The following is a 24,738-nucleotide window of genomic DNA, read 5'->3' as shown; positions in this document are numbered from 1 at the left end:
GCTTTGAACGCCTCAGTTCCATGTAGTTAGGGTAGATTTAAGACCTCTTCTCAGCATCCCGACTTTTTTTTAAAAACGGGCACGTTGTCTCAATTTTCCCCTGCAGCGAAGGGAGGGAGGAGCTGCCAGCGCTCAGGGCTTTAGCTGCGAAAGCCCAAAGTGCCAGCGACTCCCTTCCCCTGTGCACCCTGCATGCTGCAGGGCTGAAGTTCATCCCTACAGTGGGGCAGGGTGGACGGGGAGCTGCCGGCACTCGGCACTTCAGCTGCAGGAGCCCCAAGCACCAGCGGCTCCTCCCCCACCCCTTTGAGGCTGGAGCCCCGAGTGCACCCGAGCACCAGCAGCTCCCCCTCCCCCCACTATGGGGCTGGAGCCCAGAGTGCTGGCAGCTCCTTCCCCCACCCATGGGGCTGGATCCCAAGTGCCAGCGACTCCTTCTCCTCCCCGCTATGGGGCTGGAGCCCTGAGCACCGGCAGCTCCCCTCCCCCCTCCTCCGAGGGGCTGAAGCCCCAAGTGCCAGCAGCCCCCACTTTGGGCTCGTCTCTGTGCTGTGCCAGTTCTAGAGCTGAGGATTCAAGCCCCAGGGATCATATTTGGGAACCTAACAACCAATTTTGGATGAATGTGTGACCCCTCCCCCCCACTCCTATAGCAGATCCAGATGCCAGTGATAGGATGCTAAGGAAGCATGTGGGGTGAGCCATCCAGGGACACCATGAGGCAGGGCCTCAGGCCCAGGAGAGAATGTAGGACGTGCACAGTGGGGCTCCTTGTAAGCTGCATGCTTGGGCAGCCACCCAGGAGAGATTCAGATACCACCCAGCTGATTAGCAGAGCACCCACAGCCAGCAGCATGTTCCTATTGGTGGTGCACATACCTTGGTGCACCTAACAAAAATTATTCTGCACACAGATTGGGGGAAAAATTAGATGGAACACTGCCACCCAAGTGTGTCTGGACCAGGCAGATGCATGGCTCATTCAGGCTCTCTCCTCATCCTGTTGTTCTTTGCTTCTTGCAAGTCCCCTTCCCGGAGTAAATGATCAGCCAGCAGGCAGATGTCTATTGGGAGGAGGTGTAATGCCAACAGACCCCGGTTGTCTGTGGACAGACTCGAACCTGAGACCTGTGCAGCTTATGTACGTGATGTTCTGAGTTCTATTCCTGGCTCCTTTACTGGCTTTTGGGCACATCTCTAAAAACCCCTGGGAGCCTCAGTTTCCCATCTATAAAATGGGGATAACACCACTTGTCTCACAGAGCTGCGAGTGGAGGAGTCCTAGTATAATATTCATGCCGTGCACTGAAAAGCTGGGCCGGGCCCATTCAAGTGGAGCACTGGGAAGTGTGTACTGTGCAGTCCAAACACGCCCAGGTTTGGCGGTTGGGTTTCCTGCTCTGGCTGCTCCATGAAGAACCTGAGCTTGGCTTACGAAGGGCCCTGGATGAAGCGCATGGTGAAGGGAGAGCCTGCTCCAGCTGCAGGCAGCCTAGGTCCCTGGTAACGGGGCACAGGTGGGTAATGCGCTGTGGGGAATAATGAAAGCCTGGCCAGCGGGACACTCAACAGGGGCGATTTAACTCCCAGGCCACAGAACTGCGCCACCCCCCCATTTCAGGAGTGGCACCGCCGGGAGGGAGGGTCACATATCAAGTCCTGACACTCAGACCTTCGTGTGGTCCTTCACCAGGACCCCCAGAGCCTCGCTGGGCTTAGGGACCAGGGAGAGCCCAGGGCTAGAAACGAACGCTTTGTGTTCCTGGAAGTGTGCTGTTCTTGGCTTTCCAGGGTGCCAGTTGTTCACTGGCAGGGCAGAGTGTCTCGGTCTATCGCAGGGTCATCCTACTCCCCAGAAGAGTTTAGGGTTGTCAACTTTCCGATTGCACAAAATCGAATACCCTAGTAGGCCCACCCCTTCCCCAAGGCCACACCCTCTGCCCCACCTCTTCTCTGAAGCCTCGCCTCCAGTTGGCTCACTCTCCCCCACTTTCATTGGGCTGGGGCAGGGGGTTGGGGTGTGGAAGGGGGGAGGGTTCTAACTGGGGAGGCGGGCTGTGGGGTGGGGCCAGAACTGAGGGGTTCAGGGCACAGGAGAGGGTTGTGGGGGTGAGGTGGAGGGATTTGGAGTGTGGGAGGAGACTGTGGGTTCAGGCAGCGGATTGGGGTGCAGGTGGGGGGACGGGCTCTGAGCTGGACCCACAATCAGAAGGAACAAATGCTGTTCCCTGTAACACAGCCACTTCTTGAACTATGGGGGCACTTGCTTTAGTTCAGTGGTTCTCGAAGTGTGGTCCAACCCCCCTCCCCCCACACACAGCAAGGAGCCCACACTGGCACTCCAGCACTGTGCCCCCCGCCCGTGGGGTTGGAGCGCCTGCACCAGCTTCCCACTGAGGGGAAAGAGGGTTGAGCCTGGTGGGCCACATCTGGCTTGCAGGGGAAGGAAGCGGCTCCCCCTCCCCTGGCTCCAATGGTTGCCAGATGTCCAGTTTTCACCTGGACAGTCCGGTATTTGCAGGCTCCGTCCAGTAAAAAACCCCAGGAAATACCAGACACGTGAAACGTCCGGTATTTCCTGTTTCCCTCGGACGGAAGCCCGGTGGAGATAATTTTCCCCTGCCACATCTGGCAGGGGCGAGGGTGGGGAAGTGAGGAGCACGGCAGAGGTGTAGTGAAGGGGGGCAGGAGGGGGGCACTTGCCAGGCGCCACGCTGCTCTGGCCCACGTGCCCAGCAGAGACCTGGGAGCTGGCCACGTGATGCCTCCCTCAACACCAGCCATGGCCCACCCACGGCTTGCAAAGCCGCTCCTGTGCCCCCGCCCCAACAGCCCCTGTCCCCCGCCCTCTGCCTGTTCCCCCCTGGCTTCCCTGTACTTAGCGAGTCGGAGCTGCGGGGTTTTAAAAATGGCTTCCAAGATGGCGGCCGTCTTAAAGGGGCAGCCTACTTAAAAAACAAATTTTTTTGGTTTTGCTTGACAATTCTGTACTGGTGGGCTTTTTTTGTTTGTTTTTTTGTTTGTTTGTTTGTTTTTGCTTGACAGCTTTGATCTCTCCCCCTTTGTTTTCCTCAACAGAATTTTTTCCCAGTGGTTTTTTTTTGGGGGGGGGGGGAGTATTCGGTATTTTTTGTTAAACCATCTGGCAACCCTACGTGGCTGGGGAAATGGCAGCACAGGAAACCGCTTGCCTAGAGGCTTTTCCCGCTGCTCCCATTGGTTGGAATTACAGCCAATGGGAGTAGTGCCTGGGAGCAGCAGGAGGCAGGGAGTTGGGTAAGCACCGCCAGCTCCTCATGCTCAGACCCCACACCCTTATCCCCCTCATGTACCCACACCTTGTCGAGACCCTGCACCCACACCCTGCTCCTGCTAAACCCAGGGTTGTGAGTTCAATCCTTGTGGAGGCCAGTTAGGGATTTGGGGCAAAAATTTGTCAGGGATGGTACTTAGTCCTGCTGTGAAGGCAGGGGACTAGACTCAATGACAGTTCAAGGTCCCTTCCAGTTCTAGGAGATAGGCAATCTCCATTAATTTACCCTCCCCTCACCTCAGCCTGGCCAGACCTCCCCATCCTCAGCCTACTCCTGCACCCAGCCTCCTGGCCAGACCTCCCCCCCACCTCAGCCTACTCCTGCACCCAGCCTCCGGGCCAGACCTCCCCCCCACCTCAGCCTACTCCTGCACCCAGCTTCCTGGCCAGACCTCCCCCGCCACCTCAGCCTACTCCTGCACCCAGCCTCCTGGCCAGACCTCCCCCCCACCTCAGCCTACTCCTGCACCCAGCCTCCTGGCCAGACCTCCCCCGCCACCTCAGCCTACTCCTGCACCCAGCCTCCTGGCCAGACCTCCCCCCCACCTCAGCCTACTCCTGCACCCAGCCTCCTGGCCAGACCTCCCCCGCCACCTCAGCCTACTCCTGCACCCAGCCTCCTGGCCAGACCTCCCCCCCACCTCAGCCTACTCCTGCACCCAGCCTCCTGGCCAGACCTCCCCCGCCACCTCAGCCTACTCCTGCACCCAGCCTCCGGGCCAGACCTCCCCCCCCACCTCAGCCTACTCCTGCACCCAGCCTCCTGGCCAGACCTCCCCCGCCACCTCAGCCTACTCCTGCACCCAGCCTCCGGGCCAGACCTCCCCCCCCACCTCAGCCTACTCCTGCACCCAGCCTCCTGGCCAGACCTCCCCCGCCACCTCAGCCTACTCCTGCACCCAGCCTCCTGGCCAGACACCCAACCCGCTCCTGCATCCTCCCTCCGATCTAAACCCTCCTACCTCAGCCTGCTCCTGCACCCATTTTATCCTCATGGATGGTTGGCTGGTGGCCTACAGAAAGGTTTGCATTGAGTGGGGTGGGCTGTGGGCCAAAAAGTCTGAGAACCCCTGCTCTAGCCAGATCTCTCATCATGTAGGGGATTGGGAGTGCCAGGGTCAGCCCGGCCCAGACTCCATGCTGCTCTCTGCCCTCCCCCTCTTCATTCCGCCGTGCCACAGTAGCGCTTCAGCCTCATGGCCCTTGGCTTTTTTGTGGTTGGGTTTTTTGGATCTGCAGGAGAGCAATGGACAGGCCCTCGGTCTTCCCTGGATCTCAGTAGCCCCCTTAGGAGGCTGACGAGACTTTTATAGATAGAGAAAATGTTTTCGAGAGGTGTTGGGCCCTGTAGCCTGGGTGGTGGAAGTCTCTCGTTTGGTGCCAGTGTGGCTGGGAAGGGGGTGAGGCGGCCGCGTGCTGACGACAGAATTAATATATGCCATGGCCTACCCAGTGAGTGACCACAGACAGCAGCCAGGCCGGTCAGCAGCTCTCCCGTCTACGGTGTTACAGCCGGCTCTGCGAAGAAGGGACCTTGGGGTCAAAAAACCTTCTGAGGCGGAGAGAGAGCAGCAATAGACAGAGGCGGAATAACCCTCTGGGCTGCCGACAGGATTGAGGACTCCGGCCCTGACCTGGCTAGTGTCTGGGTGCATGCGTGCATGGCTGGCTGGGTTAGGCGTGCGGTGGTTATTTTTAGTTGTGGCTATTTGCATTGAACTGAAGCCAGGGCAGCTTGATCCCTGCCCATGTGATGGGGAGGTTAATCTTTAGGAACCCTGCTCCCTGCCAGGGAATAGAGAGCCGGCTTGTACTGCCATAGGCCGTGCCCTCGGTCACTTCTGGAGATTGGCTCCTTGGTGTCATTCGTTAGGGATGTGAGAGGTTAACTAGTTAATTGGTTAATCTTAATGGGCGAGGCTTCCCTGTTCCGGTTAACTGGCGGGGGCCAGAGTGGCTCCCTGCTTGCAGTGGGCAGGGGGCTGTCTGCCGTGCACAGGGGCTGCTCTAGGGTCCGAGGGGCCCATGTCCGCCGTGGCCTGTATGTATTGCAGCCAGTGGCTGCTCCGGGCAACTGGGCCCCGGGACATAAGAACAGAAGAGCGTCCACACTGGGTCAGAACAAAGGTCCATGTAGCCCAGTGTCCTGTCTGCTCACAGTGGCCAATGCCAGGTGCCCCAGAGGAACTGAACAGAACAGGGAATCATCCAGGGATCCCTCCCCTGTCGGCAATTCCCAGCCCCTGACACACACAGACTAGGGATACCCTCCCTGCCCATCTTGGCTAATAGGTATGGATGGACCCAACCTCCATGAATTTATGTAGGGGAGGGCCACAGGCAGGTGCTACCCTACTGGGCTGGACCCACCCCTTCCTGTGGCCGGAGGGAGGGGGATGGAGCACCCCCCCCTTAACTGGTTAACCAATTAAACTTCACGTTTAACTGGTTAACCAATTAAATGGGATTTTACCTCCCTACTTCTCATGCAACGTGTCGGCGAGGGAGCTCTGGATACGGAACCCGTGTGAATGTGGCCTGAGAGAGCTGCGGCATCGTCTCAGCCGCACGGGGTTGGCTTTGCTGAAAGACACCTTTGGCACCAGGGGGTTTGGAAGGGCGCAGGGGAGAGCGTGTGTGTTGGCCACGCATCGGGTCGTGCCCCATAGAACAGGGCATGGGTGCAGTGTTGGAGGCCAGCACCGGTTGGGCTGTGACCCCTCGGCTCTGCAGGCCCTTGCTTGCTGCCTCGCTCTCTGATCTCAAAGCTGCCAAAGGCAGTGGCCACTGGCCCTGCTGGTGCACTGCTGTGATGTGCCGGGCTGCTCCAGGGAAGAGCCGGCAGTGGGACCCAGGCCAGACAAGGGTAAAATGGCTTCACATGAGGACGGCGATGGCAGGTTGGTCCGTTATAGTCAGTTTCGTGCACGAGTAATCTGGGCCGGATTACCAGCCTGCAGTACGCAACAACCAATTATATCCTATTAGCCTGCGAGGGATTCGCTTATAAATAGACCTGCCCCTGCTTTCGTATGCGTTCAAGACTCTGTTACATAATTGCATGTCAGTTACAAAGAGACACCGCAAACCAGTTATCTACTGGATAAGTAGATTCTATTGTCATCCCTCCAGCCAACCCGGGGCTCCCGACACTGACCTGTCCTGACCTGCGCCTCTGATCGGCAAGTAACCCTGCCTGCCAGCAAGGAAAGGAGATGTGATCGTGCATCACAGGGATTAAAGTGAGACTTGGAGTTCAGGCTCCCCTCTTCTGCTAAAAGCAACTGGAGCCTCCCCCCTCACTTGTACATGTGGGTGAACCCCCCTTCCTCACTTCCTGGTGTGGTGAGTTTCCCCACCTATTTCAATCCCCAGTTGCCCTTCTCTGCCAGCAGCAGCAGCAGCAGAAGTCAGAGCCTTTCGGCTCCCATTCCCGTTGGAAAGGTATCCAAACGTGGTGTCTGGGTATACTGTTAGGCTATGTCTACACTGCAAGGTTTTTGCGCAAAAATTATTGGTTTTGCGCAAAAACCTGCAGAGCATCCACACTTCAAATGTGCTTTTGTGCAAGTAAATCAGCAGTAAAATGGCAGAACAGAGGGCTTTTGCTGGTTTAGGTAAACCTCCTTCTACGAGGCAGAACTCCCTTTCGCACTACAGCTCTTGTGCAAAAAGGCAAGTGTGGATGTTCCAGAGGAGTTTTTTGTGCAAGAAACCCCAATGAGAAAAAGCACAGATGCTCTGATGGCCGTTCTGTGAATGGCCATCAGAGCTTTCTTGCGCAAGAGTGTCCATACAGTGTGGACGCTCTCTTGCGCAAAAGCACATTGCTTTTGCGATGTGCTTTGAGGTGTGGATGTGCTCTTGCGCAAGACGTTTTGTGCAAAAATTCTTGCGCCAAAGGCTTCTTGCGCAAGAAGCCTGCAGTCTAGACATCGCCTCTGTCTAACTTCTTTGTTTACTTGCATACACCAGTCCTGGAGTGGAGATGGTCACAAACAGCATGCAGGCAACCCTTCCCCCTCTCCCCCCGCCATTAGAACTCTCAGCCTAATACCCAGTTCCCAGGGAGCAGCTCTGGCTAGACTGGTTAGAGGGAGCGCGGCACGGCTTGCTGCTTGCCCCAATGCAACTGTGTCACAAAACAAAGCAGCATTTCTCCAAAGACTGGACACCGCTTTAGGTGTAGAAAGAGAACTGATGGGACTCCATTCAGTGACTCCTGCTGGAGCGCTGCTTTGGACCACAGCTTCTATGTCTGAGACCACACCATGTTCAGCTCTCTGGGTCACCATCTGAGGGACTCGGCTTTGAGCAGCCCCATGTCGGATGGATAAGTAGATTTTATTTTCAGCAACAGCAGGGCCCTGAGGTAAAAGAGTGAGGACTTTGGGGAAATGTGAAATACTGGGCCTGTTCCTTGGACAGTGGCCCTTTAAAGCATGATATAAATAACCCAGTGCCTCCGAGGCTCTTTTGTGGTGAGGTGAACAAACCTGCTTGGCGGATAGTTTTGCCTGGCACCAATGTTGACAAATCCTGCACGGAGAGGAGAGGCCCTTCTTAAATAAATATTTGACTAGAGGAATAAACTCACTACAAGAACCAACACTCAGCGGCCTGTGGACTAGAACGCTGTGGTCCTCCGTGGTTGGGAAGAATAGACGTGCTATGCAAATACCAGAACCTGCCTGGTCCTGATCCCGGTTGTGGTACACGGTGGGTGCAGTGTGGAGACCTGGCAGGGAAAGAAACGGGTCCTTGGTCTAGACTTGCTGCATCAGCTCTTAGCTAGGCAGGGAAGAAGGTTTCGCACTGCACGCAGCCTGTTTGTTTGGTTCCTGGAGAGCCGCCATTTTCAAAAGGGGATCGCAGGATGTTTGCTCGTTGCCTTGTGTCGCTGCCGTAGACACTAGCAACATCGGAGCCATGGGAGAACCAGCAGTGACTCCTCAGCCGTTGGGCCTTCAGGGGCCCCCAAAAAGCTATTCTTTTCCTCTCCTGCCCATGTTGCCGGTGTGGGGGGGAACAGGCAACCGCTTTGCATCTCCTCCTCTGTGTTCCAGTGCTCCGGCTGACCAGAGGGAGCTGGTAATGGCTATCAAGCCATAAGTACAGGCTACAGTCAGTGCAGCACAGAGAGGGCATTGTCTCCTTGAGAATGTCCTTGCCTGGGGTGGTGGTAACACCACAGATGGTTAAGCCTGGATGAGCCAATGCAGTTTTTACCATTGTTCCTTGTTGGTTTCCTTTCTTGCACTGTTAATGTACCGCCAACAGGCGGGACTGACCCTGGAATCTCTGAAGCTTAGTGCATGAGCCTCTCATAACCTGGCAATTTCCTTTTGGGGACGGACGCCCAATTTGAGAAACACCCGTCTCTCCCGTGACGTCTGTAAAGTACAGGTCAAGGCACACAAAAGGCGAGATTTCATGGTAGGAGACCAGGTTTCCCTGTCTATGGTGCATTTTTGGTAGGGCCCTATTGGTAGGTCTTTCTCTGCTAGATGGATGGGCCATTCACGACCTTTTGGTTCCCCATGTAGATACTTATAGACTGGGATCAAATCACCCTTAATCTTCCCTTTGATTAACTAAAGAGACTGAGGGTACGTCTAGACTACAGGCTTTTGTTGACAGAGGCTTTGTCGACAGATAACTGTCGACAAAGCTTCTGTCGACAAAGAGCATCTAGACTACATCCAGTTCTGTCGACAAAGCAAGCCGCTTTGTCGACATGAGAGTGTAGATGCAAAGGACAGTGTAGATGCAATAACGCCTTCTGTCGACAGAACTCTGTCAACAAAAGGCGTTATTCCTCGTAGAATGAGGTTTACTGCTGTCAACAAAACTGCCGAGTTCTGTCGACGTTATGTCGACAGAACTCGGCGATAGTGTAGACACAGGTATAGTTTTGTCGGCAAAAGTCCACTTTTGTCAACAAAACCCTGTAGTCTAGACACACCCCGAGTGCTGAGAGCCTCTCCTTTTCTCATTCTTGTGGCTCTGCTCTGAACCTTCCTCCATCAAAAGCCTTCTTGAATTGCAAGCACCAGAACTTTTACGGTCATTCATATCAATGTCCCATTCCTCCCGCTGAACCCTCCTCCACCCCAGGCCTCATAATACTTTGTGGCAATGAGTTCCACGGTCTAATTCTCTGTTTTGTGAGCAAGCATGGCCTTTCATTAGTTTTGAAATTGCTGCCTTTCAGTTTTATTTCATCCCCCCGTACTTCTGGACTGGTCCATATAACTTTTGTTTGCTAGACAGTCTCATGCCTTGGTCCTCCTGCACTAGCACAGCACTACGATGTCTGGGTTGCAACTGCTGCAGGAACATATTGTAAGTCGGAAGCCCTCAACAATTTGCTTACAAAAAACCCCATGGAAACATTTTCAATGAACATATGTATCATAGATGCCTGTTTCTATAAAACCTGAAAGTTGTGTCTACATAGACAGTTTAGGATTATTGTTCCTCATTCTTAGCCAAAAATCTACTGATGCTCAAATAACAGATTAATTCCAGCTGCTATGATTAAGTTGTTTTGTGAGTGGGATACACAAATGTACCCAGTTTTCATAGACGTCACATTCTAAAATGGCATTTAAAGAAGCACGCCCATGTTCTGTATCAGTACTGCAATTTCACACTGTGACGTAGTGGGGGTACCTGGCTGGTTTCTATGCTGCTGGCTCTGGGGTAACCCCCACTGGCTGCCGTGGGTACCACGACCCAGCAAAACAGGATGAGTCACTATGCAAACCAGTATGGCCAGACACCCCCCATGGAGAGGAACAAAGGAAGGTGGAATGCTGCCCTGGCTGGGGGGCAGGGCTGGAAGAGAGTTAGTTAGTTGCTGGCTGGAAGCATGGAGGAGACAGCCTAGGGAAAGGGGCTGGAGTTTAGGGGCCCAGTCTCCCCCATCTCAAGGGGGCCTGAGGCATCCTAGCCCAGCTCTGTGACCAGATTACATCTGTGCTGTACTGTACTGTATCCTGGAGAGGCAATAAACTTCCTCTATTCCACCGGCTGGTGGAGTCTGTTTGTGCCATTTCGGGGTGCAGGAGACGGGGGACCCCCAACGCGCCGTCACACACACCCCGTCTGAGATCAAAGCCCCATTGTGCTAGGCTCTGTACAAGGGCATAACGAGACACAGATGATTCATAAGAGAGGCCATACTGGGCCAGACCAAAGAACTATCTAGCCCAGTCTTCTGACAGTGTCCACTGCCAGGTGCCCCAGAGGGAAAGAACAGACCAGGCCAGCTGTTGAGTGATCCACCCCATTGCCCATTCCCAACTCCTGGCAAACAGAGACTAGGGACACCATCCCTGCCTAAAGATCTTACACCCTACATAGAGGAAGAAAGGAAGTGTTCCCATCATTCCCATTTTGCAGCTCTAGAACTAAGGGACTGATGGATTAAGTGACTTACTTCAGGGTCTCCAAGGAAAACGGTTGGAGAGCCAGGAATGGAACCCAGCTCTTGCCGGACTCAGTGATGTAACCACTAGGCAAGTCTTCCTCTTAGTGCTATATTTATTGGGCCCTGAGTTTGTCCTGGCTTTTATTTCTTTAAAAATAGAGATTCTAGGTGGGTTTTAATAAACAGGTTTCATTGAAATTTCTAATTGATTCTAACATCCCCACTTTCTGTTGGTGTAGAGCAGGCCTGGGCAAAATTCGGCCCGCCAAGCCACCGGATCCAACCTGTGGATGCGGCAGAGAGCCCCAGGCAGGCTCCCTGCTTGCCTCGCCCCATCTGCACACCGCTCAGAAACGCGGCTGTGGGGTGTTTTTTCTTTAAAAACTCTGAGTCCGGAGGGAAGGAGGGAAAGCTTTAGGAGCTGCTCTCGCCCCCTGCACAGCTCCCATTGGCCCAGAAACTGGCCAATGGGAGATGTCTTTTTCAAGAACAGATACCCACAAGGCACAAGGGGGCTCCAGAGCACATGGCTTGCAGCCTGTGTGGGGTGGGACAGGCAGGGAGGCTGATTCAGGAACCACTGTTGGCTGGTAAGTCTCCTGGCCAGATCCTGCCTCTGGCGCCCCAGCCTCTCCCTTCCCCAACCCTCTGCCCTCCACTCCTCTGTCCTCCACTCCTGCCCCCTACTCCACATACCCAAATCCTCTGTCCCCCTCCTGTACCCATATCCCCTCCCAGATCCAGCACCCCAATCCCCTGCCCCAGATCACAGTCCCTTCTTGCCCTAGCTCACAGCCCCCAAGGCCCTGCACCTTCTCCTGTACCCGAGTTCCCTGCCCTAGGTCATAATCCAACCCCCTGCACTCCAGCCCAGGGTGTGTCTAGACTACATGCCTCCTTCGACGGAGGCATGTAGATTAGCCAGATCGGAAGAGGGAAATGAAGCCGCGATTAAAATAATCGCGGCTTCATTTAAATTTAAATGGCTGCCCCGATCTGCCGATCAGCTGTTTGTCGGCAGATCGGGGCAGTCTGGACGCGATGCGCCGACAAAGAAGCCTTTCTTCATCGGCACAGGTAAACCTGGTTTCACGAGGCATACCTGTGCCGATCAAGAAAGGCTTCTTTGTCGGCGCGTCGCGTCCAGACTGCCCCGATCTGCCTACAAACAGCTGATCGGCAGATCGGGGCAGCCATTTAAATTTAAATGAAGCCGCGATTATTTTAATCGCGGCTTCATTTCCCTCTTCCGATCTGGCTAATCTACATGCCTCCGTCGAAGGAGGCATGTAGTCTAGACACACCCCCAGTGCCCCAGGGTCTCCTTCATCCAAACTCCCTCTCTTACCCCAGGTTCCCTTCTGCACCCAGCCTCCTTCCCAGACCCTGCAGCTCCTCCATTCATATCATGCAAGAGTTTGGCTCTCAACCACTTTCTAAATTCTTGGAGTGGCTCCCCATCAAAACTTATTGCCCAGCACTAGTGTAGAGGGAACTTTTGTGGTGTATGTAATGGGCTGGCAGAGCTTGCCTGAAACATCCCTTCCCTACTGTTGGGTGTTTGATCCCACCAGGAATTGGTGAAGTGGGTTCTTCTTGCTCACCAAGGCAGGTGGCTTGTCCCCTGGATCTGAGAAAGCTTGTAACGGCTCTCCACAAAAAGAGGATCTAGGTAGTGGGTTGAGCACTCCTAAGGGAGGAATCCAAGGAACAGCCAAACCCGGACAGAAGGGCTGCTCTGAACTCTGTTGTGTTATTGTTACCCAGAACCAAGAACGGGTGAGTTTTGGCTCTCTGCAGAGGGTAGGCTGTATTCAGAGCAGATTGGGATTGTCTCCTACTCTCTATGTCCCCTTGCTTCATGGAAGGGCAGCTGGGAACTGGTGGTGAGATTCTATAGAGTGCTGACCTAATTTGACCGAATCTGTAGCCGCCTTGTTTAATGCCTGTTGATTTGTGGGGCTATCACAGTGCGGGCATGGGATCACCTTTTGGAGGAGCGTTATTGGTTCTGTTCTTTCTGTCCTGGGACCTTTGCATATTTGGCTCTTCCATGGAAATGAACGTAAAAGGGGTGAAATATACCCCTGTGCACAGTGGGACCGACAGCTACCATGGGCCCCAGAGCAAGGTGTGTGGGGGCCGACTCTGCCCTGGGGGCCTGGTGTGGAAGGGGCAGGGCAGGAGCAGCCAGCCTCTGAATTGCCTGTGTGGTGGTGCTACCCCCTCCACAGCTTTCAGAGCCCTGCGAAACGCCCGGCACGGCGCTCTACCACTCTGGCGTGTTTCAAAGGGGCCCGGGGTTTTGGTGGCAGCCGCAGTAGCAGGAGCAGTGGCTAGGAGCCCTGGGCCCCTTAGTATCGCCGGCTCCTGGGGCAGTTGCCCCCTTTCCCCCCCCATCAGTGAGCCAAGTGACCGCTGTGTCGGCAGACAGGCTATGGGGCTGGATGGACCTTTGGTCTGACCCAGCCTGGCTGTTCTGGTGTTCGTATGTTCTTAGATTCTTACTCACCGCAGCGGCAGGAGCTGGAGCGACCCGTCTGCTCCCTCCTGCCACCCTGGCCCCGCCCGTGGTGCCCCACATCTCCAGGCGCCCCCTACCCCAAGGCACGAGAGGAGCATGCTACGAGTTGCTCTGGCTCCCGCCACCATGGTGAATGTGTGAGGAGGAGGGCGATCCCTGCTGCTGTCTGGCCCCTGGTAATCCCCCGGTTTACGTTGCGTGGGAGACCGGGGAAGGGGCGGAGCCAGTGTAGGAAGGGGTGTGGCAGAGGCTGGGTTTGGGGGAAGGGTGCAGCAGGGATGGAATGGGACAGGGTGGAGTGGGAACAGGGCAGGACCTGCGGGGAGGTTTCCCTAGGCCCCACACCCCCCAGCCCTGCAAATGGGTGTCAGGGCATGACCCCCCATCCTTCCAGTAGTGCAAACAGGGGCGGATGACACTTTGGGGTTCAACTCAGACCAGTAGGTGGTGGTGTTGCTGCCTGCCCTGCAACTTCTGGGTCCCTTGAATGCCAGCCTGTGGCCATTCGCAGCCTGGAGGACAACCCCCAGCCTGCCAGCATGCAGGACTGACCCTGGCTTCCACTGCCAGTTACTGTGTGCAGTGACCCCAGCTCTGTCCTCTGCCTCTAACAATCTACGGAGTTTCCCTGGACTGAGTTACGGTGCTACGGCAGAGTTTGGCTCACATTCAGCCATGTGACACCAACTCGTCTGCCTTGCCAGCAAACGCGTCAGTGTTCTTCCAGCCCAGACCTTGCCTCGGGGGTCACGACCAACCCCAATCCCTGAGTCCCCCCAGAGACATCTCCCTGCAGTGCCCAGCCCTCTCCTGCAACACTGCCAGACGTTATTCAGTGTGTCGCTCCTGGAAAGAAACAAAACACTGCAGCTCGTAAGTGTAACTGAGTGTGGAGAAACCCCCGTATTGAAGCACAGTGGGACGATCCAGTGCTCTGTGATTCCGAGAGCTCTGGCCCCTTTAATCCCCCGAGTGACGGCTACCGAGTTCCTGACTCTCTCTGCTCCCATCTCCCAAAGTTCATGGACCCTGGAGGCAGACAGACTTCCAGCTGCCCTTCCCTTCCTGTGGACTTCCCATCTCCCTGCTGGTTCGGATGTAGATCCGGCCTCCATTGTTTTGATCCCCCCGGGCTTCATTTCCTCTGAAGGCAGGTAGATAGCTGCCTTCCCAGGGAGAAAAGCTCTGGTTGGAGCAGAACATCAGTGAGTCTCCCCAGTTCCTCCTGGAGTGGGAATCAAGACATTTCCACAGTGATATTAATCAAGAAGCACTGAGCTTAAACTGCAGCAAGGGAGGTTTAGTTGGACATTAGGAAAAACTTCCTGCCTGTCAGGGTGGTGAAACTCTGGAATAAGTTGCCCAGGGAGGTTGTGGAATCCCCATCTCTGGAGATATTTCAGAGCAGGTTGGACAGACACCTCTCAGGGATGGTCTAGATGGTGCTGGGTCCTGCCATGAGGGCAGGGGACTCTCGAGGTCCCTTCCAGTTCTAGTGTTCTATGACACTATGATTAATCACCAGCGAGTCACAAACTTTCCTTAAAGACCTTACTCCATGCACGTGTATAATACAATATAAGCAGCCGATTCAGTTCAAGCCACCTGTCTCCACCTATAGCCCAATAATTCTTTGGCGTGCATTCATTGAAAAGTGCGGCAGGGCCAGCCTTTTCTCGCCCGCGGGAATGGAGCTGCTGAACTCTCTTCCCAAGGGTCCTTCACCCCTCTTCCAGAGCCAGGGAGTCGCCCTGGGGTGCCTTTGCCCTCCCCCATTGTGATTGCTAAGTATTCATCTCTCCCTGCTGATTCTCTTGAAGGCTTTGCTGACCTTGCATATAAATGAGCTTTTCTTTGTCTTTGGTCACACCTGGCCTGGGGAGATACAAGGTGGAACCACGTTGGTTGTCGAGGACAGAGGTGGACAAGATACCTCTTGCGAGCTGGATCTGGCCCGCCAAGCTTTTTCATTCAATCCGCTCCTGCAGCACGGAACAGCGCTGCTCCAAGCAGCTGGCTGTTCCCTCCTCGCTGCCCCTGCCCCCAGCAAAATCTCTTCGCTCCTATTGATCGGAAACTGGCCGATAGGAGCTGAGAGATTTTGCTGGGAGTGGAAGCAGCGTGTGAAGCTTCCCCTGCCCCCAGTGCAGAGAGCCACATGGAACAGCCAGCCGGGGGCTGCTTGACAGTGCCGCTGGCTGGGAGTTGCTTAGGTAAGCACCACCTGGCCAAAGCCTGCCTCTGGCACCCCATCCCCGTCTGCACCCAACTCCCTCCTAGACCCTGCCCCCCCCCACACTTCCCTCCCCAGGTCATAATCCTCTCCTGCACCCATACCCCCTTCTGGACCCTGCACCGCAATCCCTTGCCCCAGGCCACAACCCTCTCCTTCACCCAAATTCCCTCTCAGACCCCACACCTTCTCCTGCACCCCAGTCTCCTACCCTGAGCTCCCTTTTGCACCCAACCTCCATCCCTGACCCTATAAAGTACGGCCCTTGACCACTTACCAAAATCTTGGAGTGGCCCCCCATCAAAAATTATCCCCCATCCCTGGTCTAGGGGTACTAAGAACATAAGTTCAGCATATGTTTGTCGTTTTGCATACATTACCCGTGTGTACATGATAATATTAATGATCTGTGAGTTCTGAATCTTCCAGGGATGCATTTCGGGTCCCTTGTGCTTATGTAGCCTCATGGCAGTGTTAGATGCAGTGAGTATGTCAGGCCTGAAGAGTTGTTGACCCATAGTAGTGGGTCACCCACAGCACATGGTGTCACAGATGGGGATTCCAGCATGGGCGGTGGGTGAAGGTAGAGCTGGGGGAGGCAAGCCTCCAGCCCTGCCCCCAGCCCCGCCCCTTCTGCCCAGGCCCCGCCTCCAGCCCTGCCCCAGCCCCGCCCCTTCTGCCCAGGCCTCGCCTCCAGCCCCGCCCCAGCCCTGCCCCTTCTGCCCAGGCCCCGCCCCCCACAGGAGTCAAGCTGCTCCCTCCCAGAACCATGGCAAGGTAGAGCCCCAGTACTGTAGGAGTTCTGGGGGCGGAGCGTGGGCAGGGCCAGGTGGGTGGCGCTCAGCGTACCCGCTGCCCCTGGGGTCCAGTTAGATGGGCTGAGGTCGGGGCAGGTGCCTGGCCTGGAAGAGGTGGCGAATCTCTGGCACAGGGCATTTATTTGTGTGTGTTCACCCAGGGCTTTTTCAGTCAAGGCAGTTCGGCGCAAAAGGGATTTTAAAACCCAGATGCGGCAATCCCAACTGGGGGGGAGGGGGCATGTCAGTCTAGTATTTGAACCAACACTAAACATCAGGGGCAGCACCCAGGGTTGTGCCTTTGAGCGAGGAAGGTTGATGTCGGCCGGGACGCTTGAGTGCTCTGGTTTTCGTGCGTGTACGTGCTCAGCCATGTGACGGTGGAACTGGCTTGCACTGAGTCAGTGCAGAGCTGTGCTTAAGCATCTTGCCAACCTTTACAGCCATCACTCCCTGGCATCCTAGACACACGTGGACTGACGTGTGCTGAGGATAAGTTGGCTTGGCACCCCGGTGGTTAGCCCTCGGACGTACGTATCCAGGGTGTCTCAGGCTTGCTAAGGGTGTAGGCCAGGGGTTCCCAAATGGGGTCATGACCCCGAGGGGAGTGTGAGGTTATTACACGAGGGTGGTGAGCTGTCAGCCTCCATCCTGAAACGCTGCTCTGCATCCAGCATTTATAATAGCGTTAAACACAAAAAAGTGTTTTTATAAGAGGGGTTGGCCTCAGAGGCGGGTATGTGAAAGGGGTCAGCCAGGCCTGCTGATGGCAGGGGTAAAGGGGGCAGTTGCCCCCGGGCCTGGTGATTCAATGGGGCCCAGGGCTCGCGACCGCTGTCACTACCACTGCGGCATCAACATCAGCCGGGATCCGGGCCCTTTAAATCACCGCTGGAGCTCTGTGCCACACACTCCGTGCAGCTTTGAGGGCTGGCTGCCCGCAGCCCCGCCTCTTCCACCCAAGGCCCCGCCCCTTCGGGGAGCATGTTGCCGCCCCACTACACACCTGTGCAGGCTGTCGGCTCCCCTGGGGTCACCAGAGCACAACTTTGAGAACACTGGCTTGGGGAGATGAAACTGATCCTTGAGGGGCTGGAGAGTTTGTGGTGATGCTTGGGGGCATCAGGGTGCAGACACCCCATTCCGGGTACCACGCTCGGTTACATGCTGCAATGCGTGCGCTACCTGGCCAGCACAGTGCTCATCTGGATCGTTTGCTGCCTGTGGCAGTTGCCTCGTTTGTCCTACTTTCGCTTAATTAAAACGAGGTGCCTGCCTTTGGCTCAGTCTTCCCTTATGCTTTTCTCTCGGCAGGTGGCTCTGTGCCCAGCGACACGGCAGCACATGCCCAAAGGCAGGCGAACGGCTTCCCTGGAAACTCCCATCCCCAGCCAGGAGCTTCCACCCTCCCAAAAGATCTGGGCTCCTCACTGGCAAACTGCCGAGAGGAGAGAGAATCCAGAGCGTTGGGCCTAGGTAGCTTGGGAAGCAGTTCTCCAGCAGCTTCTCCCCAACCCTCGACGGCCCCAGAGTCTCTGCAGCGCCGGGAGCTCCCAGTGGCTGGGGATGGGCAGGTAACGATCGCAGAGCAGCCTAGCTCCGGTCTGGACACGTACGGTCCAATCTATGAGAGCATCCGGGATAGAGGAATCCGTGGCTGCCAAGGGAGCTCGTCGGATCTACGTGCTGGCCCTGCAGAGGAGCCTAACGTGAACTCAGGCCGTGCTGCTGCTGGGGGTGAGGAGAATGAACCAGGAGACACGCTGCCGCGACCGGAGCAGCTTATGGCTGATCGTTCCAGCAGGGGCCCCGGGGAGTCCCCTGAGGGGTGGCAGGAGCTCACCTTTGAGGAGGCCACCGCCGCGGACGAGTCCTTGAGTGAAAGGGAGCGGCAGCTACGGGCAATGTACGCCCGAGTGTGTAAGAAATCCAAGCCCCCCGGGCACTCGCAGCCTGCAAGCCCGGACACTTCCAGAGAGCCAGAAGAGGAGCAGCCTCCGCCCCTCCCTGAAAAGCACTTTGATGTGGTCTATGAAACCCTGGGCCTGGGGTCTGAGTCGCAGCAGGTAATGCGTGGTGCCCATAACTTCCCCACGTGCTGCGGGCCCTGCGTTCCCTGACTATCCACAGCCCCCTCACCTGCGCGGTTCTGGTTGATCTAGACGGGGGTTCTCCCTGCTCCCCCTTCTACAGATGTCCCCAAGGGCAGGCTTGCGACTGGCTCGCTCTCTATCGGCAAGGAGCCTCCCAAGGAATATTTGAGCTGCTATTCTGCAGCGCCCTTGGCTCCCCTCAGCTCCCCGGGGCCGGGCCTGGCCGCACGTGGTCAGAGAGCCCGGCTGAAGGGAGAGTTGTTCGGCACATGGCATGGGCAACTCCTCCTGAGTCTGTGCTCATTGGGTGCCCCACCAGGGTGCTAGGAGCATTGTGTGGCCGGAGGGGCTGATGGATGGGACGGGAGAGGGATCCTGGCATACTAGTTTCAGCAAGGATGGGTGTTCCCTCAGTCTCTGGCTAAATTCCGGATGGGGGAATTGTATCCTGACCGGCTAATTCGCTTTGAAACCTCTGCTCCAGTCTTGGGGGCGCATCCAAAGCTCAGGGAAGTTAACGCAAAATCCCCCTTCTGGCCCCACTGAGCTTAAAGGCTCCCCTCTCCCCTCCCCCCGCTGTTAGAAAGAAAAGTGGCTTTAAAGTTCAGAGTCTGTCCCACGATGCAATTTATGGGCAGCCCCTTAACACTTCCCTGCGCTTCTGATTCACGCATCCCCCTTTCTACATCTGGGAGGTGGAGAGGAGACCAGGAGGAGGAGAGGGGGAGGAGCAGGAGCTGGAGAGAGGCACTGGAGGTGGAGGGGGTGGGGCAGGCTGAATAATTTGGGAGGAGGGGCAATGGCACACTGAGAAGGGTAGGAGGAGGGGCAGCAGCATGGGGGAGGAGCTAGCTGAGTTAACATCAGTCCTACCAAGTCGGTAGCTAGCGCTCACTTTGCGAGACCCACTGGGGGTGTGCGTAGGACCTCCCTGACAGAATCCTGCCCCTCGGCCCAGCCCAGCCCCTCTGCTAGGAAATGACATGTGGTAGGCAATGTTCCTTCTAATTGTTTCCATCCACGTGCAGAATACATTTTGTTGTGTGCACTGAGGCATGTGTGGATGTGCACCACCAGTAGGAACACATGCTGTGGTTGGTCTGCTAATCAGCTGGGCGGCATTTGAATCTCTCCTGGGTGGCCACCCAAGCGCACAGCTTACAGGGAACACTGGTGGTAGGAGAAGAGGGGAATCCAGGAAATCCCCTTCAGTTAAAGATGGCAGAAAGTCACTGAAGTCACTGAGGCATATTGGGAGCTGATGTGAGCAGGTGAGGCTGCATGGACCCCAGCTCTGACTTTGTGCTCAGAAGTCCCCTGGGGGGGTTCACATCTTTACCAAGATGTGGTGAGGGGGAAATGGGTTCTTCTCTCTCTTTACCAAGCCGAGACAGGCCTGTGAGCCACAAGCAGCTCTGGCTGCGACCCATTCGTGTGCTGGCACGTCCCGTCGGCATCACCCCTGCAAACGCGCCGCCACAAGCACAACCAGGACTCCCCAGCCTGTGCTAGGCAGGGGCCTAGCTACTCCCGCTCGTTCATTCTAGCCTTAGAATCTATGACTCTACCCCCCAAAACTCTGGCCTGGTCCAAGCTGGTGTCCCGCCTTCCATCATCCCCCGTCGGCAGATGGAGAACCGGAGGCAGAGAAGTGCTGACCTGTACAGGAAGTCAGCAACACAGCAGGGTGCCCCCTTGCCTGGGCCTGTCCACAAACCTGCGTGACTGAGCGTAAAGCTTCTTCCCGCAGCAGGCAAGAGGATCAAGGCTCAGCCTTCTCTTGTCACGGGGCGAGGGAGCTGGGTTCCGTGGGGAGGCAAAGGATGAGCTGCCCTAGTATTGTCCTAGACACGTCTGGAGCAGACTCCCGGATCTGGCCACTGCCAAACCCTGGAGGAGGTTGGATCTGGAGCCTCTTTGGATCCATCTCTAATTATTGCTCATGGTAACGGGCTTCTGCTTCCCTCTGTCACCCCACAGGATGGTGAGGGGCTGACCCTCACAGCCCAGCCAGAAGAATGAGGAGCCTCGGCTTCAAGGGGAGGATACGTCGAGTACAGAGAGAACTCCAACCCGGACTGGCCCGGAGACAGACTGTTCTCAGACTGTTTTCAGACTGTTCATGGAGGAGCCGTGCCTGCCACTAACGCTCCCCCAGCTCCTGCCCCGTCCCTGTGCATGGCACTACCTGGACACACCTTCCGGATCATAGTTAGCAACGTTCCGCTGCCACTGCCAGCACCGTGTTGGCAGCCCCATGGAAGAGCATGTCTTACCCATAGCAGCTGTTGAAAAAGCTGATACCGATCATGTTGGAGCCCGGAGCGCCACGTAAGAGCTACCGGGAGGCTCAGGGAGTGACAGATTTCCACCAGCATCCTCCTGAGCCCTACGCACGGGGACCTGATGTCTGTCCTTTTGGAGTCTGTAGTTAGAGCAACTGCCAGAACCCGCCTGTGTCGACAGGGTTTGAAAGCCAGCGTTGTACAGCAGCGTGGGTCAGGCGCTGAGCAGTCAGCTGGGAGAAGGTCTTGGCTATTAACTGAATGCCCCTGAGGTAACATCCCCTGCCTGGATGCAACAAGGTTTCAGAAATGAAGAGCATGTCTTGGAAGTCTCCTGGGGAAAGCGGAGGGAAGGGGAGGGTGTTTTCAGTACATCATGCAGGCCTCAGCAAATCAGTCTATGTCGACACATCCCACTGGGCTGCTAAGAGGTGGCTTTTGGAAACTTGTGTCTAATTGTGTAGGAGCCCAGATATTTATCAGACCAAATCATAACGTGTCAGATTGCTCTCTCTCCCGTGTGGAGTCTGGGAATTATAGCCCTGCTGCGGGCTGAACTTTAGGGCCTTTTGACAGTAATTTGTAGCCTTATCTCAATTTCACCCAAATCTGCCCTCTGATACTGTATAAATCCACTGGCTGCAGGAGCATTGCTGCTGATTGACACTAGCCCAAGTGGGCCCAATGCTCTCCATGGGCTAAGATCTACTTTCAGCATGTCCCATCAGGACCATCCGTATGACCTCAGGAACTTTGTCAGAGTGGCAATGGAGCATTGTTCAGAGCTGCATCTGATTGTGTTTGGTGCAAAGGGAAGGGCCTTTCCTTCTCCCTTATCAACCCCATTATTCACAGTTAAGACAAACAAAAGTTTGAGCCAAGCCTACAGGAAAACACTGAGCAGGAAATGGCTGGGTTGTGCCAGGGAATTCTCCTCCCGCCCACCTCACCCCCCACCCCCCACCCCCATTAGCTGTCCTGAGGGTAATCTCAAATAGGTGAGTGTGTTCCTATTGCAGGAGGTACAAGAGCTGGCACATAACATTGCTCAGGGACTCTTACCAAAGAGCTCTCTCAGGCAGCTCCCAAACCAAAACTTCCACCTTTGGGCTCTGTCTGGGGCTATGAAAACCAGCAGGGTCAGCAGCCGTTCGCCTTGGGAAAGGTGTGTACAGTTTTCACTTTGTACTAAAGTTCCGGTTGTAAGTAGTTTTTAAATGGCCACTCCGTGACGAATAAATGGCTCCTAGATTGTGATGCTTCCGTGCTCTTGCTGTGCTGTGGTATCTGAGCCTGGGACAGAATCTGAGCAGTAGGCGATGGGGAAGCAAGAGGGCGGAATGGTGTTATTTGCTGTTTGTGCGGCGGTGTTGTGTTCGGGCCCCATGGTGCCAGATGGCGCTTGTGGTGTGTGGCAGTTTTGTGCATCTAGTAAACTCTAAAACTGGGAATTAAATACCTGAGGCTGGGGTATAGGTGCCTCAGTACCTTTGTGGAGCTGTAGGAGGGGACAGGAACTAGCTAACGGCCGTTGGAAGGGGCAGAAGAGAACAGGGCTAACTCTCCTAGCACCCCTCCACTGGGGCATCCTGTATTTAGCTCTGTGCCTAGCTGAATTTGCCCCACACTTTGGTTCAGCTGCCTGCTGTGGCAGTAATTTCCACGGGTTACTGTAGTCTTTGCATGAACTCAGTCTGCCTCCCTCAGATGCAATTAGGCTGTAAGATCTGCTGTGTCCGGACAGCGTTTTCCTAGACGCATGTGCAGCTACGTCTGCAGGGCAAAAGCTCAACAGGCGTCTTTGCTCGGGCCTCTGAGCAAGGCCACGGCTGCCTCATTCTTGGGGTCCTGAGACCTGTCTCCCACTGCCGCTGCAGAGCGCTGTGGGATCCAGACATTGGGCCACGTCCTGGGTAGGCCCCCTCCCCAGTAGGCGTGTGCTCAGAGGCTGCCTCTGGGAGCGGCTCCCTTTCAAAACTGCGGGGGAGAAGAGGAGGTGACGCTGTCCACTTCTAACGTTTATCCACTTGGGAGGTGGGAGACTCAGGCTCAGTTCCCGCCTCAGAAGAAGTGGAACAAGGTGGGTAAACCCTGTTCAAATAGGGTTGCCAGATGGTTGAAACAAAAATACTGAACACCCAGCCCCCACCCCACATAAAAAAACACCGGGAAAAAATTCTGTTGAAGAAAAAAAAAGTGGGGGGAAACCAAAGTTGTTGAGCCAAAAAAAAAAAAATTTAAAATAAAACAGCATATCCCCTTTAAGAGTGAGTGCAGGGATAGGAACAGGGGAGCAGTTGAGCACTAAGACCCAGGGGAGTCATTGCTTCCCCTTGGTCTTTTTGCTGGTAGCCATTTTGTGCCGGCAGCTTTGCGGAACCAGGTAAGCATGGGGCCGGGGGTGCTGGGAGGTGGGGGGGCCTTGGGGAGGGAGGCCGGGCACTGAGTGTTTCAGGGTTACCAGGTGCCCGGCATTTTCACCTCCTGCCCGGGGAAAAAAATCAGAAAATACCAGAGATCTTAGGTATCCTGTATTTTCTGAATTTTTTTACCGGACAGGAGGCAAAAATACCAGACTGTCTGGGTGAATACCGGACACCTAGCAACCCTATATTGAAACCCTCCCAGGTAGGGTGCTCCAAACACTGAGCCATGGATGGGCATGTCTCTCCGGCTGATGCTGTTCCTCTGTATACACATCACTAAAGAGGCAGGAGGCCGGAGAGAGCAAAAGTGAGAGAGACTCTATAAGCCACTGGTGGGAGCAGCCATCTGGATGGGGGGAGACTCGAGGTGTCCAGTCCCCTTAACTTCAATTGACTTTGGAACAGGCCCTACCTGTATTACTGGCGTCTTGTTCCATGCCCGGTTGTGTCTAGAGTTCATATATATTGAGCCTAGGGGACTGGCTTACTTAAGGGGATGCAGAGTCGTTCCTTGCTAGGTGATTCAAATCCAGCCAGTGCTGGTGGTCACTTGATGTTTTGCTGATTTGGTCTCTCTTCAGTCTCTAGTGGAGTGGGTGGTCAGCCACTGGTGCTCCGTGGTCCCTTGGGATTCGCTGCTGCATGAAATGTGAGCCCTTTGGAGTGGGAGCAAAAGGAGAGTAGAGCTGGAAAGGGAGGTAAACAGTGAGGTGGCAACATTTGCAGATGATACCAAACTGCTCAAGATTGTTAAGTCCTAAGCCGACTGCGAAAAGCTTCAAAGGGCTCTCGCAAAACTAGGTGACAGGGCAACTAAATGGCAGATGAACATTAATGTTGATAAATGCAAAGTAATGCACATTGGAAACATAATCCCAACTGTTCGTCTAGAATGATTGATGGGGACTAATTTGGCTGTTACCACTCAAGAGAGATCTTGGAGTTGTCGTGGGTGGTTTTCTGAAAATATCCACTCACCGCGCAGGGGCCATCAAAAAAGCAAATAGAATGTTAGGAATCATTAAAAAAAAGGGGTAGCGAATAAGACAGAATATCTTACCACCTCTATATAAAACCATGGTACGCCCACATCTTGAATGCTGTGTACAGATGTGGTTGCCTCATCTAAAAAAAGATATAAAAAGGGCAACAAAAATGATGAGGGGTTTGGAACGGATCCCATATGAAGAGAGATTAATAAGACTGAGACTGTTTAGCATGGAAAAGGGATAACTAAGGTGGGATATGACAGAGGTCTATAAAATCATGACTGATATGGAGAAAGTTATAAGGAAAAGTTATTTACTTATTCCTATAACACAAGAACTAGGGGTCACCAAATGAAATCAATAGGTGGCAGGTTTAAAGGCAGTATTTCTTCACACAACTCCCAGTCAACCTGTGGAACTCCTTGCCAGAGGATGTTGCGAAGGCTAGGACTTTAATAGGATCTAGGGAACAAGAACAAGTCCTGGTGGACACTCTTTGCACCGCACGCTACCCAGCAGGAACAGCAAGCCAAGAAAGCAAGCAGAAGTCTCACGCTTAGCCATGAACTGACATGAGGAGAGGGTTGAATTTTGGGAGAGAGACATTGTGAAAGGTCCCCTCAGATCTGCAGGCCGTGAGGTG

General features: G+C 55.0%; 1 protein-coding gene across 5 annotated transcripts in view; it reads left to right on the top strand.

Moving 5' to 3' along the window:
- LOC102462815 (uncharacterized) overlaps positions 1-24,738 on the top strand; it is an 85,206-nt gene that overhangs the window by 47,057 nt on the left and 13,411 nt on the right. For 2 of the 5 annotated variants that reach the window (XR_016349074.1, XR_016349075.1), the window contains exons 6-7: positions 17,617-18,368; positions 20,376-21,845. Coding sequence is in view for 3 of the 5 variants with exons in the window: in XM_089776993.1 (XP_089633119.1) it covers positions 17,617-18,368; positions 20,376-20,417 (794 nt within the window). In the remaining 2 variants the exon portion in view is untranslated. Of the gene's footprint in view, positions 1-17,616; positions 18,369-20,375; positions 23,074-24,738 lie in introns of those variants that run through there. The other 3 variants (XM_089776993.1, XM_075923288.2, XM_089776994.1) reach the window with 2 other exon arrangements.

This window comes from Pelodiscus sinensis, chromosome 3, assembly GCF_052426305.1.
Source record: "Pelodiscus sinensis isolate ZL-2025 chromosome 3, ASM5242630v1, whole genome shotgun sequence".
In the NCBI taxonomy this organism is placed as follows: domain Eukaryota; kingdom Metazoa; phylum Chordata; order Testudines; family Trionychidae; genus Pelodiscus; species Pelodiscus sinensis.
The sequence above is the reverse complement of the archived record's forward strand: the minus strand, read 5'-3'. Positions and strand labels throughout refer to the sequence as shown.